This window comes from Triticum urartu, chromosome 6 (assembly GCF_003073215.2).
Source record: "Triticum urartu cultivar G1812 chromosome 6, Tu2.1, whole genome shotgun sequence".
NCBI lineage: Eukaryota > Viridiplantae > Streptophyta > Magnoliopsida > Poales > Poaceae > Triticum > Triticum urartu.
Genome location: NC_053027.1, coordinates 560,287,911 through 560,300,129, shown reverse-complemented (window position 1 = coordinate 560,300,129; position 12,219 = coordinate 560,287,911). Strand labels below are relative to the sequence as shown.

The 12,219-nt window shown below is 52.0% G+C and overlaps 1 protein-coding gene and 1 non-coding gene across 3 annotated transcripts; one reads left to right on the top strand and one right to left on the bottom strand.

Moving 5' to 3' along the window:
• Positions 1-556: 556 nt before the first annotated feature.
• TRNAW-CCA lies at positions 557-628 on the bottom strand. The gene has a single exon. It is a non-coding gene; the product is annotated as a tRNA-Trp (tRNA).
• A 2,972-nt stretch (positions 629-3,600) lies between these two features.
• LOC125515413 (2-(3-amino-3-carboxypropyl)histidine synthase subunit 1-like) lies at positions 3,601-6,223 on the top strand. 2 transcript variants are annotated; one of them, XM_048680881.1, is made up of 2 exons: positions 3,601-5,076; positions 5,842-6,223. In XM_048680881.1, exons 1-2 carry the CDS (start codon positions 3,701-3,703, stop codon positions 5,876-5,878), a joined length of 1,413 nt encoding a protein of 470 aa, XP_048536838.1. In that variant the 5' UTR covers positions 3,601-3,700; the 3' UTR covers positions 5,879-6,223. The 2 variants fall into 2 exon arrangements, with proteins under 2 accessions (XP_048536838.1, XP_048536837.1); XM_048680880.1 differs by having other exon boundaries at positions 3,608-5,090.
• Positions 6,224-12,219: the final 5,996 nt, after the last annotated feature.

Genomic DNA, 12,219 nt, shown 5'->3' with positions numbered 1-12,219 from the left:
CTTCCCCAGCCGGATGGAGCTCCTGATTTCGTGCACAACTTGATTGCCAACGATCTTGCTGAGCTATTTGGTTAATGGAATAAATATGGTTCCATCTCAAAAAGAAAAGCACCTAATCCCACTTTGCCTAGCAATTTTCAATTCCGACTGCTAATCCCGATTCCAGTCCTACGTATGCTGTGCTACGCTCGAACTGGCACATAACACAAGTACACAACGACATAGGATTTGCTTGTTCTCGGTCCCGTTCAAGACGCAGACACAGTTTTTTAGCTCGGGGCTCCGAGTTTGAATTTCTGAGGAGGTGCCAAATTGGGAACGGAACTTTGTATTCGGAACAAAACAATACCCTGCTTATTCATTCCCATCACAGATAATTATTCAGCTTACAACACATGGCGTCGTCATCGTCCCGAGTCAGATAGACGATAATGTAGCAAATTTAGCCCACAGGGCCGCAGGGAGACGTTGACAGTTACTGCTAAAAAAAAGCTAACCAACGGTTGAAATGATAGGAAAAAGGAAGAAAAATAGACCGGATTAGGATCGGGGGTATTGAACCCGACGTGAATCGAACACGCAACCTTCTGATCTGGAGTCAGACGCGCTACCATTGCGCCACGGATCCGGTGTGCTGTTGCTCGCTAATCAAGCTACAAGACCGCGCCCTTCACCTTTGCTAGATGGAGATTGACAGAAGCAATGATTTTATTTTTTTTCTCTTCTCCTTTTCTAGTTGTAGCTGAGGATTTTTTGGCCCACTGCCTTCATGGCCATCTGACTTGCTGAAGTTCCGCAGCAGTATCTCCCAATCCATGGGAACTTTACATGAATTAGCACGATTGCTTGCACTATCTATGATCTCTTTCATATATCATATGGAACATCCCTTGAAGTCAGTGAACATTGTCATAGTTTCCAGTCATTCTTGTGCAAGTAAACCTTCATAGTTGATACTACTGTTTTCGATGAGAAATATTCCTGAGATTTCCACCCAGCCATCTACATCTACAATGGTTCAAATTCAATCAACAAATCATATGGATGAGATGATGTGTTCCCCCTAGGATATCAATCACTTGGTACTTGGTACAAGTAGCAACTCAACACATTCTACAGTCAAGCAGGGGAGAGCAGAGCGGCTGCCCCTATAATGAAGCTTAACTTTGGCTCGCTTGACGCAGCTGTTTCTGAATTGCTTTCGGAACCTGATTTTTGTTGGCTTGCAGGGTTTGAATTCTGCGGAGGTGCCAAATGCTTCCAAATTAATTAAGATTCAGAGATTAAATTTTAATTAAGGACAAAACGATGGTCTGCTTATTCAGTCGTTGGAGCAACTTCTTGACAAGCATCTTCCTTCCCGTTTGCCGAGCAACTTCTTGACAAGCAATTATAAGTGAGATTTGTATGGTTCTGTATGGATTATAAGAGAGGTTTGGACTTTGGAGAGCCGTATTTCTGTGTTGGCGGCAAACAATTGAGACTCGTTTATTTTCCCTTGAGATTTAATGTTGCCAGAGTGTTACATAAGTATTGCGGATCATCTGTTCGGTGATCTCCCACGGCACCACCCCGTGCATAGTTCTCCATTTTTAACCAATGAGAGGGGGGATGGCGCACCAGGCACATCCAGTTTGGGCTCGCGCTGTACGGTATTTATTGTTTTAAACAAAAACACTTTTTATAAAAATGTCAACAAAAAAATCTAGTTATATGGTTTTAAAGTGTGTGGAAATTTTATAAAATTATGAACTTTCTTTCAAAAATCATCATGCATATATAAAATGTTGACGGTATGTGCAAAAATATCAATGTGTATAAAAAAGTTCATCATGTATTGAAAAGGATTCTTCGTGTATCTAAAAATTGTTCATCATGTTTTTAAAATATTCAACATGTATTAAAAACTATTGCCATTTTACACAAAATGTTTACAATGTATTTGAAAATGTTTATATATAAAATTTTGGCTCATTAGTAAAAACAGGCAAAAATAAAAATAAATTAAATAAATTTTAAAAAAGAGAAAACATAAAAATTCAATCAATAAACCAAAAAAAGCTGACAAGAATCAATAGAGAATAGACTGAGAAAAACCAAAAAATAAGCGAGTGAAAAACAAAGACCACAAAAAAACAGTTGAAATTGGCGAGACCAGAATGTACAGATCATCTGTGTTCAATGACTTTTTTCTTTCTTAGTAAAGGCATCCAAAGGCATCTTAAATCAGATTAATATCAAGGAAAACAAAAACTAGTACAATGTAAAGACAACTCAATGTAGAACGAGCAGTAAAAAATAAATTACATCGAAAATCATAATAACCTTCTTCTTCCTCGATTGTACGGTGTCCGATGCAGACTAAAAATTACAATAAACTAATAGTAAAGGACATGTTTACCTACAAATGCTATCACTGTACCAGGCTTTGAAGACCGCAATAGCCACTCGACCCTTGAGGCGAGATTTATAAATCACTGAAGCAATGTTGGTTGGAGCATCACCCCACGTAGTTCACAGGGTTGAAGAATGAAGAATCCGGACCATGTCATAGAACAACATGGAGGAAGATGTCAAAACCGCTGCACCAATAGCCAGCCATAACTCTCCTTGAAAAGCACATACAACTGCTAATATCTGATGGGAACCAACAGATCCGAGGACACAAACTCTCACAGGGCCTCCGTCGATGCCGGATCAGATGCCGTCGAGTTAGGGAGAGATCGAAGAAACCTTATTCCAACATGTTATGCCACCAACAACTCGTCGATGTTGCTAGTGGGAACAAAAACCTAAGGACAAGAAAATGAGACATGTGAGCACCACTCCTCTTGCCGCCAATGAGGGCACCAGACAAGGAAGAGAAGGGGGGTTGAGGCCGCAATGTGTAGAGAAGCTATGGCGGCAACCGCTAGGATTGGCAAAAGCTGATAGTTGTTGATGACCAGAAGTGACTATTCGAAGCTATTAGCATCGGATAGGATTTTGCCGATGAATTCTTGTTAAGTTCAACGTCTTGGTGGAGGTTGTGTGACGGCGGCGATACCCTTTAGTAGGAATGATGTCTCCCACGTTTAATCCCTGTTCTGGTGGTGTGTCCAATGTTATTGGAGGGTGTGTGAAGATGTGTCTTCGTCCGATTTTCCAGGATTCGGTCGGTGTTGATCTTCGGTGGATCTCTTTTGGATGCAGTCTTCGTTTTATGTGTTTATATATTTGATCTTTTCAATCTGCGGGTCACTTCAACGGTGCTAGTTCGCTGGTCCTTGAGGCCTTAGCACAATGACTTTGAACTGTCTACTACAACAAAGTTTGCTAAGCTCCAGTGAGGGAAGAGCGATGATGGTGGCACATCTTCGACTCGCTTCAGCACTTTTATTCATTGCTACGTGGTCCATGGACCTTATTGTAAAATTATTATAGTTGGCGTTCATGATTGATTATGAATGTGTTTAAAGTTTCTTGAAAAACAAAATTAGAATTTCCCCGAAGAATGACAATGGGAAGAAAGGAAGAAGACGACGAGTTAAACTGGGCCAAAAGAAAATCATTTTGGCCCATTATACAGCAGGGCTATGCATTTTTCGCAGTGTGGATGGGCCTTCTCTTGCTGCTGCTCCTCTTGGGGAGGAGGTTCCGTGTCGTCTCGTACTGCTAAGCAAACCCCTCTTCCCGTCTCTCCCCACCCGCCGCCGCCGCCATGGACGCCGGCGACCCCTCCACCTCGCTCGCCGTCACCGCGGTGGACGCGCTCCAGAGCAGCGCCAAGAAGAAGCCGGCCCCCAAGCGCTTCATCCACACCCCGATTCCGGTCTCCATCCTCAACGACCCCACCCTCGCCGCCGCCGCCACCTCGCTCCTCCCGGCCGCCTACAACTTCGAGCTCCACAAGACGGCGCACCGCATCCGCTCCTCGGGCGCGCGCCGCGCCGCGCTGCAGCTCCCGGAGGGCCTGCTCCTCTTCTCGCTGCCCCTCTCCCACCTCCTCGGCCCCTTCCTCGCCGAGGACCCCTCCAACGACGTCCTCATCCTCGCCGACCCCACCTACGGCGCCTGCTGCCTCGGCGACCGCCCCGCCAAGGCCCTCGCCGCCGACCTCCTCGTCCACTACGGCCACTCCTGCCTCGTCCCCGTCACATCCTCACTCCTCCCCGTGCTCTACGTCTTCGTCGAGATCCGCGTCGACGCGCTCCGCCTCGCCGCCGCCGTCCGGGGCGCCTTCCCGGACCCTGACGCCGCGCCCCGCCTCGCTCTCGCCGGCACCGTGCAGTTCATCGCCGCGGTGCACGCGGCGCGCGAGATGCTCACGCGGGACGGCTACCGCGACATCGTTGTGCCGCAGGCCAAGCCGCTCTCTGCCGGCGAGATCCTCGGGTGCACGGCGCCTACGCTGAAGAAGGCGGAGGGGGTGGGCGTGGTGGTGTTCGTCGCCGATGGCAGGTTCCACCTCGAGGCCTTCATGATTGCCAACCCTGCGGTGAAGGCCTACCGGTTCGATCCCTTTCTTGGTGTGCTTGTGCTGGAGGAGTATGACCATGTTGGGATGAAGCAGGCGAGGAAGGAGGCGGTGCTGGCGGCGAGGAAGGCCAAGAGCTGGGGGGTTGTGCTCGGCACGCTGGGCCGCCAGGGGAGCTTGAAGGTTCTTGACCGGGTGGTGGAGCATCTGGAGGAGAAAGGTTTGGAACACACGGTGGTGCTCATGTCGGAGCTCTCCCCGACGAGGATGGAGCTATTCGGGGATTCTGTGGATGCATGGGTGCAGATTGCGTGCCCTCGGTTGTCGATCGATTGGGGGGAGGGGTTCAAGAGGCCGGTGCTGACAACATTTGAGTTTGATGTTGCACTGGGGTATGTTCCTGGGTGGTGGGAGAAGGGGAGTAGGCAAAATGGCGGTGGTGGAGGTGGCAGTGGGTGCTGTTCAGGATCAGGAACTTGTGGAAATGGTGATTGTAGTAGTGGTGATTGTGGTGGAGATGATTTTGGAGGGGAATACCCGATGGATTACTACTCGCAGGACGGGGGTGATTGGAATGGCTGCTACATGAAGAAGAAGCCCTCCACTGGCGAGAGAAAGTCGCGAGTTCGAATCGGTAATTGCTTGAAAAAATCATAGTAGCTTACTTACAATTCGGTTCTGTTCTTTCCTTGCACATTATGGCACTGATTCTTTGTATTATTAACACACGTCTTGCATTTAGCATTTGTCAGTTTCAGTGACATTTCCATAGGTTTAAGTAACCAGTTTAAATTGACAAGCTATGAATAGATACACATCTTGCCATAGAGCGGATTTTTGCATGGTAATTTCAGTGAATTGTCGTGTTCTTTTGCAGAAAGGCATAAGTGAAATGAAAGAGAAATATTTCAAGAAAACCTAGGCTTCTCTGAACTGTGCTCATATCTAACACTAACAGTATACTGTAAGTCTGTAAAGATTTCTCTTGATGTTATTGTTTAGCATAGTCGGTATAGAGAGAAATAGGAACGTTAGTTAGTTTCCGAAGAGGATTGGAGGGGAATGAGGAGGATTTTGACTTATCATGGATTTAATACCCCTCGATCCTCACCAAACCGAATAAGGCCTCATGTGCATAACTCTGATTGTTTATGAACCCATGTTTGAGAATTAAGATTCTGTCCTAACTATTGTGTGTACTTTCTTAGGGACGTAGGGTAATATTTGCAAGTATTTGTACACATCTTGCATGAATTGGTCTGGCGCAACTTTGCTCTGGTTTATTCATTAACAAAATCCTGCATGATCAGTCGTGTCGACACAAAATTTCTACTATGTGTTATATTGGTCTATGGTCATTTATATTCATCAATTCCAATTAGCAGGCAGCAGTGTCCAAGTCGAGGAGAAGCAATGAAATAAAATGTTGTTGAGGTCACGGAAGCCAACTGAGATATCTAAAACCTTCTTGGCTCCAGAATTTTTGACACCAGACTTCAATCTTGGCATCGTCATTCTTCACGCAACGCAACAGAGGACAAACTTAGCCAGTGCTGACAGGCCCTTTTATAAGCACCAAAATACTCGGAGCTCCTTTATCATCAAACAACCCAATGTACGATGTTGTTCGCTGCTGTGGTACCGTTGCTGTATACTGGGATGTAATGTATATTTATTTTCCCTGCATCATTACTGTATACTTGTGTATCGTTTACTGCTGAATCTTTGGCCCAGGTTATCAGACTATTAAGTTTTGATACTGCAAAATCTTCGCATCATCGTTCTATAAGCATCAGAATACTATATGCTTCTTTTTATCAAACAACCCAGATACGCAGACCTGTTTATTTAGATTTCTATAGAACTTCAAGCTGATATTCGACTAGGATAAAAGCCAATGCCAATTTTTGTTGGTGGCGTGGTGCAGGGACGCTTATGAGTGGCTCTCGCCCTACCCAGCTTTAGCTTATTTTGACAGCCCAACCTAAAATTTTATTCTAAAAATAATAATGAAGGATTAGCTAGTACAACCTCCATCTGGAATTAAACGTCTGAAATTAGTGTATCAAGAGCCTGTTCGGTTTCTATCCGCTCCCGTGACTCACCTCCCGGGGCGGAGCAGACTACTGCAGTTTTTTATGGAGCTGCTCAAACCGAGCTCCGCAGCTCCGGGGAGTGGAGCAGAGAGATTCCAAACAGGGCCCTAGACGCATAGGAGTAGGCTTTAGAATGAAAGTTTACGTTGGTCTGCTAGAATAAAACGGGTAGGGGGTAGCTTATTTTGACAGCCACCCATAATCCCCAAAATAAATGGCCCTAAGTTGCAGTTGCAGTGTCGGAGTACTGGGCCACGGGTAGGCCAATCCGAGCCCCAGAACCTTTCAAGATATCGGGGGAGGCTGCGCCCCTCAAGATCCCAGGATAAGGAACCGCCTTCAAGAAGTCAACGGCAAGATGGCCGACTGATCACTCACGGCCGAGTCCCAGGAACGACTTCAAGGAGAGCCGACTTCCAGAGAAGCCGGCTTCGGGGAGTCGGCCTGCGACTCCAATAAACCCCATAACTTCATCAAAGGGGATGGGGCATGGACGTGGCTACAGCGAAGCCCACCTCCGCCCCTTACCAAGGGCAGGCATGGCCACAACACGCCGTACCCCGGAATAGGGGTGGGCATATAAACCGATGACCGAAATACCGACCCGAAATAACCGGGACCGAACCCGAACGCACCGAAACCGATTCGTTCGCTCGTAACTTCGGTCAGCCAATCTGGAGAACCGAACTTTCTTCGGTTGATTCGGGTGCATGTATCAAGTAACCGAACACACTGAAGTATCGAAGCAATTTTCAACTCACGAGATATCTACGTAGCCCACGGCCCACAGCCCAACTACTGAACCTGGATAGAGCGAGTCGTACATTCACATCAGCAGCATCTCGAGCCCTAAACGCTCGACCGCGCCCTAGCCGCCGCCCGCGAGTGCCTGTGCCTCGACCACCGCAACCTAGTTGCCACTGCCTTTGACTTCTATCCATCCCTGCGTCCAGCGGCGGCGGCGGCTCCACTTCCACCTCTCATCCATGTCCCTCTGCTTATATCCATCCCCGGTATGACGGCGTCAGTGCTGCTGCTCATGGAGGCGAGGCGGCGACCATCTCTCTTCGACCTACCGAGCGCAGATCCGTGCTGCAGATCTTCGATTTTTGGTTCTGTTTTTGCGCACGGATCTGAGGATTTGATTTTTGATTTGATTTTTGCCACAACTGATCTTCGTCGCTGTCATATTTCCTCTATCTTCGTTGCCTGCTCAGTTTTGTTTTCGTCAGTTGTTCGGTCTCAACCGAGACCCGAACCGAAGCATCGGTACACCGAACTCTCGGTTAGTATTTTTATAGGAAACCGATCGGTCTGCCAAATCTCAAAACCGAAATTCATTAAAACCCGAAGCACCGAACCGTTCGGTTCGGGGGAACCGAACGCCCAGCCCTACCCCGGAAGATCTCCGTGCGGCGTGGCACTATTGCCATGCCGGCTCTGACATCAGCACCACAGGGCCGAATCCTGCACCCACGACGGCTTGTCTGTACGGCCTAGAGGTAGCAGGTCCCACCAGTCAGTGAGACCTCGGGGACGGCAGGAGAACCACCAGTCGGACCCGTCGGGAGTCGGCCCGGGGAGGTCGGCCGAGCCCTCCCCCGAGGCCCACGCGCCATTAATCAAGATGTGATGGGGAGTGGCAACAGTGATCGCCCGTCAGGCGGCGGGGCTGTTGCCACGACCTCATGATCAAGCCCGCGCCATCAGAAGCACGGCTACAGTAATCAGCAACTGGCAAGACCCACCCACGACGGACGCGGCCTGTCGGCTCCGTACCAGACCAGCCGGCGGGCCCCAGCGGTCGGCAGAGAAGACGGAGGCCAGAGGCACTGACGGCTGGGCCCGCGACCAGCCGAATTACTATTGTACCCCTGGGGGTAGGCCTATATAAACCCCCCAGGGCACCCATGCAAAGGGTTGGAACCCATTAGCTCTAGACCAGATCATATAGAAGGGAGAGAGCTAGCCTTGCCCTCTCCTACCTCCAAGAAATAGCTCAAGGAGCAACCGTGTAAACACCTGGCCATAGTGATCATGCGGAGACCCCGCAGAGCAGCAGTAGGGGTATTATCTCCTCGGAGAGCCCCGAAGCTGGGTAAGATTCGCCGGCGTGCATGTCTTCGCCTCATCACGTTTCCAGGCACCGGCGACGTTCTACTCGCCCCACCATGATAAGCCATCCTTTGGCATATGTCGCACCAAACTCCCGACATTTGGCGCCCACCGTGGGGCGTGGTGCACCGCCGTCCGGAGATCTGTTTTGGACGGGAACCCTTTTCCTCCCTGGCGAGCGCAGCCAGCCAGGCACGCCAGACGGAGTTTGCACCGACGCGCTAAGCGGCGTTGAGATCGCCTGCGCGGCCAGCTCCTTGGCCGAACTTGTCAGCAAGGTCCCCCTCTCTGATGAACCTGCATCCGACGCAGGCACGGGCGGCCCCGAGAACCTCCTCGCGGGCCTCCTCGACCAACTCCACGTTTCCGGCGAGCCTGCCGTAGACTTGGAGTCCGTAGGCTCCACCGACCCGATGCTGGTCGACTCCGACACCGCGTCGCTCGACGCGTTCCCCACCAATGTGGTGGTCTACGACAAACCTCTCCCTCGCGCGGAGAGCAACGGAAGCACTGTCACCGAGGTGCTAGTCATCAGTCATGACGAGCTTCCCGGCGGAGGAGCGCACGACTCACTCGGCATGGCGCTGCAAGACCTAACTGCGCCCATTCCGGAAGACGCTGACGCAGAGACGTTGGAGGCGCGCCGCCTTCAGCTCGTTGAAGGCGCGAAGAAGCTGGCCAGCATGAGGCGCTTGTCAGAAGCCTACCAGCGGGAGATGGATCGCCCCGTCGGCGGCTCGCCGGCCCCGGCGGGGCCCAGCCGCCTTGGCGCGGTCCAGCAGCGCGGCGTAGCCATCGCCAACCTGTTTGGGGCAGGCCGCCTTGTGTACATCCGAGCCGCCCAGGCAGCGGCGAATGAGCTGGACAATTTCGAGGGCGAAGAATGCCGCCTCATGATGGAGCGAGTCCAGCGGCTCCTCGACGCGGCCGCCGCGTAGAACGAGGCCGGCTGCCGCACGGAAGCGCCTCAACGGCCCAACGACGACCTTCACCGAGATCAAGGCGCGACGTCTCGGACGCCGACTGGCGGCGCCCGAGGAAGAAGAGACAAGGAGCCGGCTGTCAGCCACAGTCGGACTCGCATCACCATAGAGCGTGACCGAGACGGCCGCCCAAGAGCAGTGGAACGACGGGATGACTGTCCGCCTCCCCCTCCCCGCAAGGAGAGGCGAGTCTCCCCACCGCCTGTTGACCATCCGACTCTCGATGATCGCCTTGGCCGCCGAGAAGGAGTTGGAGAGAATGACGCCCGCCACCGGATCGATCGAGCTGGGTCCGCCTTGTTTCGGGCCCCGCATTCGGGACGAGCCCTTTCCCAGAGGGTTCACGCTCCCAAGAGACACGCCCAAGTATACCGGCTCCGTGAAGCCGGAAGACTGACTAGTCGACTACTCCACGTCTGTCAGCATAGCAAACGGCAACAAGCGTGTCGCCGTAAAGTATGTTCCGCTCATGCTCCAGGGCACGGCCCGGACATGGCTGAATAGCCTAAAGCCCCGCAGCATCAACAGCTGGGTCGACTTCACCGAAGCATTCGTCCGCAACTTCACCAGCACGTACAAGCGCACTCCCAAACCTCGTCAGCTCTCCTTGTGCGTGCAAGGCCCCGACGAGTCGACTCGTGACTACCTCACGCATTGGGCCGAGCTTCGGAACTCCTGCGAGGGCGTGCACGAGGTGCAGGCCATCGAGTACTTCACAGCTGGGTGCAGAGAAGGCACCTTCCTCAAGCACAAACTCCTTTGCGACGAGTCAGAAACCCTCGACGAGCTGCTGATCATAGCGGACAAGTACGCCACGGCCGACTCCTCCATGAAGGCGGAGATTCAAATTAGCACAACTGGCAAAGTGGTCCCTCAAGCTCCAAGAACTCCAGCGGCAGACGCCGGCCGGCGACAACAGCAGGGCGACCACAAGCGCAAGGCCCCGGAGCCGGCTTCCAGCAGCCGGCAGGTCGCGACCGTTGAAGCCCAACAGCCAGATGAGCAGCCCCCGCCCAAGCGACAGAAAGGCGGCAAGCCAAACTGGTTGCCGGCCTTCTCCTATGAGCAGACCTTGGATGGACCTTGCAAGTTCCACAGTGGCGCAAAGCCGTCGAATCACACCACCCGGAAGTGCCACTGGCTCACCAGGATCGCTAAGGGAGACGGCCTCCTGCCTCCCCCGCCTGCTGGGCAGCCGCCTCCGCCGCTGCCCCAGTAGCCGGCTGTCAGGCCAGTCGGCGCAGTACAAGACGAATACCTTGAAGAGCACGGAGCCTACGTGGTGTTTACCAGTGTGGCTGATGATCGACGCAGCAGGCGGCTGCAGCGACAAGAGGTGAACGCAGTAGCGTCGGAGACGCCAGGTTTCATGCACTGGTCTGAGAAGCCCATCAGCTGGAGCAGGGCTGACCACCTAGAAGTGATGCCGAGTCCGGGCTCCTATGCCTTGGTCCTGGACGCCACCTTTGCTACAGACAGACGAGCCGCGTGTTTCTCGCGAGTTCTGATAGACGGGGGCAGCAACATCAATATCCTGTACAAGGACACCATGGAGAAGTTAGGAATCAAGCAAAGACAGCTTCAGAACAGCCGAACTGTGTTCCATGGCATAGTTCCTGGGCTTTCCTGCTCGCCGATCGGCAAGATCCTGATGGACGTCCTCTTTGGGGACAAAGATCACTTCCGTAGAGAGTCTGTTTGGTTTGAGGTGGTGGACCTTGAGAGCCCATACCATGCGCTGCTTGGCCGACCCGCCTTGGCCAAGTTGATGGCGGTCCCCCACTACGCCTACCTCAAGATGAAGATGCCCAGTTCCAGGGTAATTCTGACTGTGGTTGGCGACTACCGGAAGTCGTCTGCTTGCGCGACTGAGAGCAGTCGGCTGGCCGAGTCCCTGGTAATCGTGGCCGAGAAGCGGCTCCTCGAGCGAGTTGTGGCGATGGCCGGCAAACAGCCTGAGGTATCGCCCAACCCAAAAGAGTCGGAGGCTAAGGGTTCGTTCAAGCCGGCCAAAGAGACAAAGAAGATACCCTTGGATCCGGACCACCCAGAGAGGTACGCCGTCGTAGGTGCAAACCTCGACGGCAAATAGGAAGGCGAGCTCGTCGATTTCCTCCGTGAGAATCGGGACATCTTCGCATGGTCCCCCAAAGACATGCCAGGTGTACCGATGGAATTTGCCGAGCACAAGTTACATGTCCGGTCTGATGCAAAGCCGGTCAGGCAGCCCCTGCGCCGCCTATCAGAAGAGAAGAGAAGAGTTGTCGGGGAAGAGATAGCCCGACTCTTAGCAGCCGGCTTCATTATGGAAGTGTTCTTTCCAGAATGGCTAGCAAATCCGGTCCTGGTACTGAAGAAGAACAAGCAGTGGCGAATGTGTATTGACTACACAAGCCTCAACAAGGCCTGCCCCAAGGACCCATTTGCTCTACCAAGAATCGATCAGGTGATAGACTCCACAGCCGGATGCGAGCTGTTGAGTTTTTTGGATGCATACTCAGGATATCACCAGATCAAGCTGAACCCGGCTGACAGACTGAAGACCGCCTTCATCACGCCGTTTGGAGCC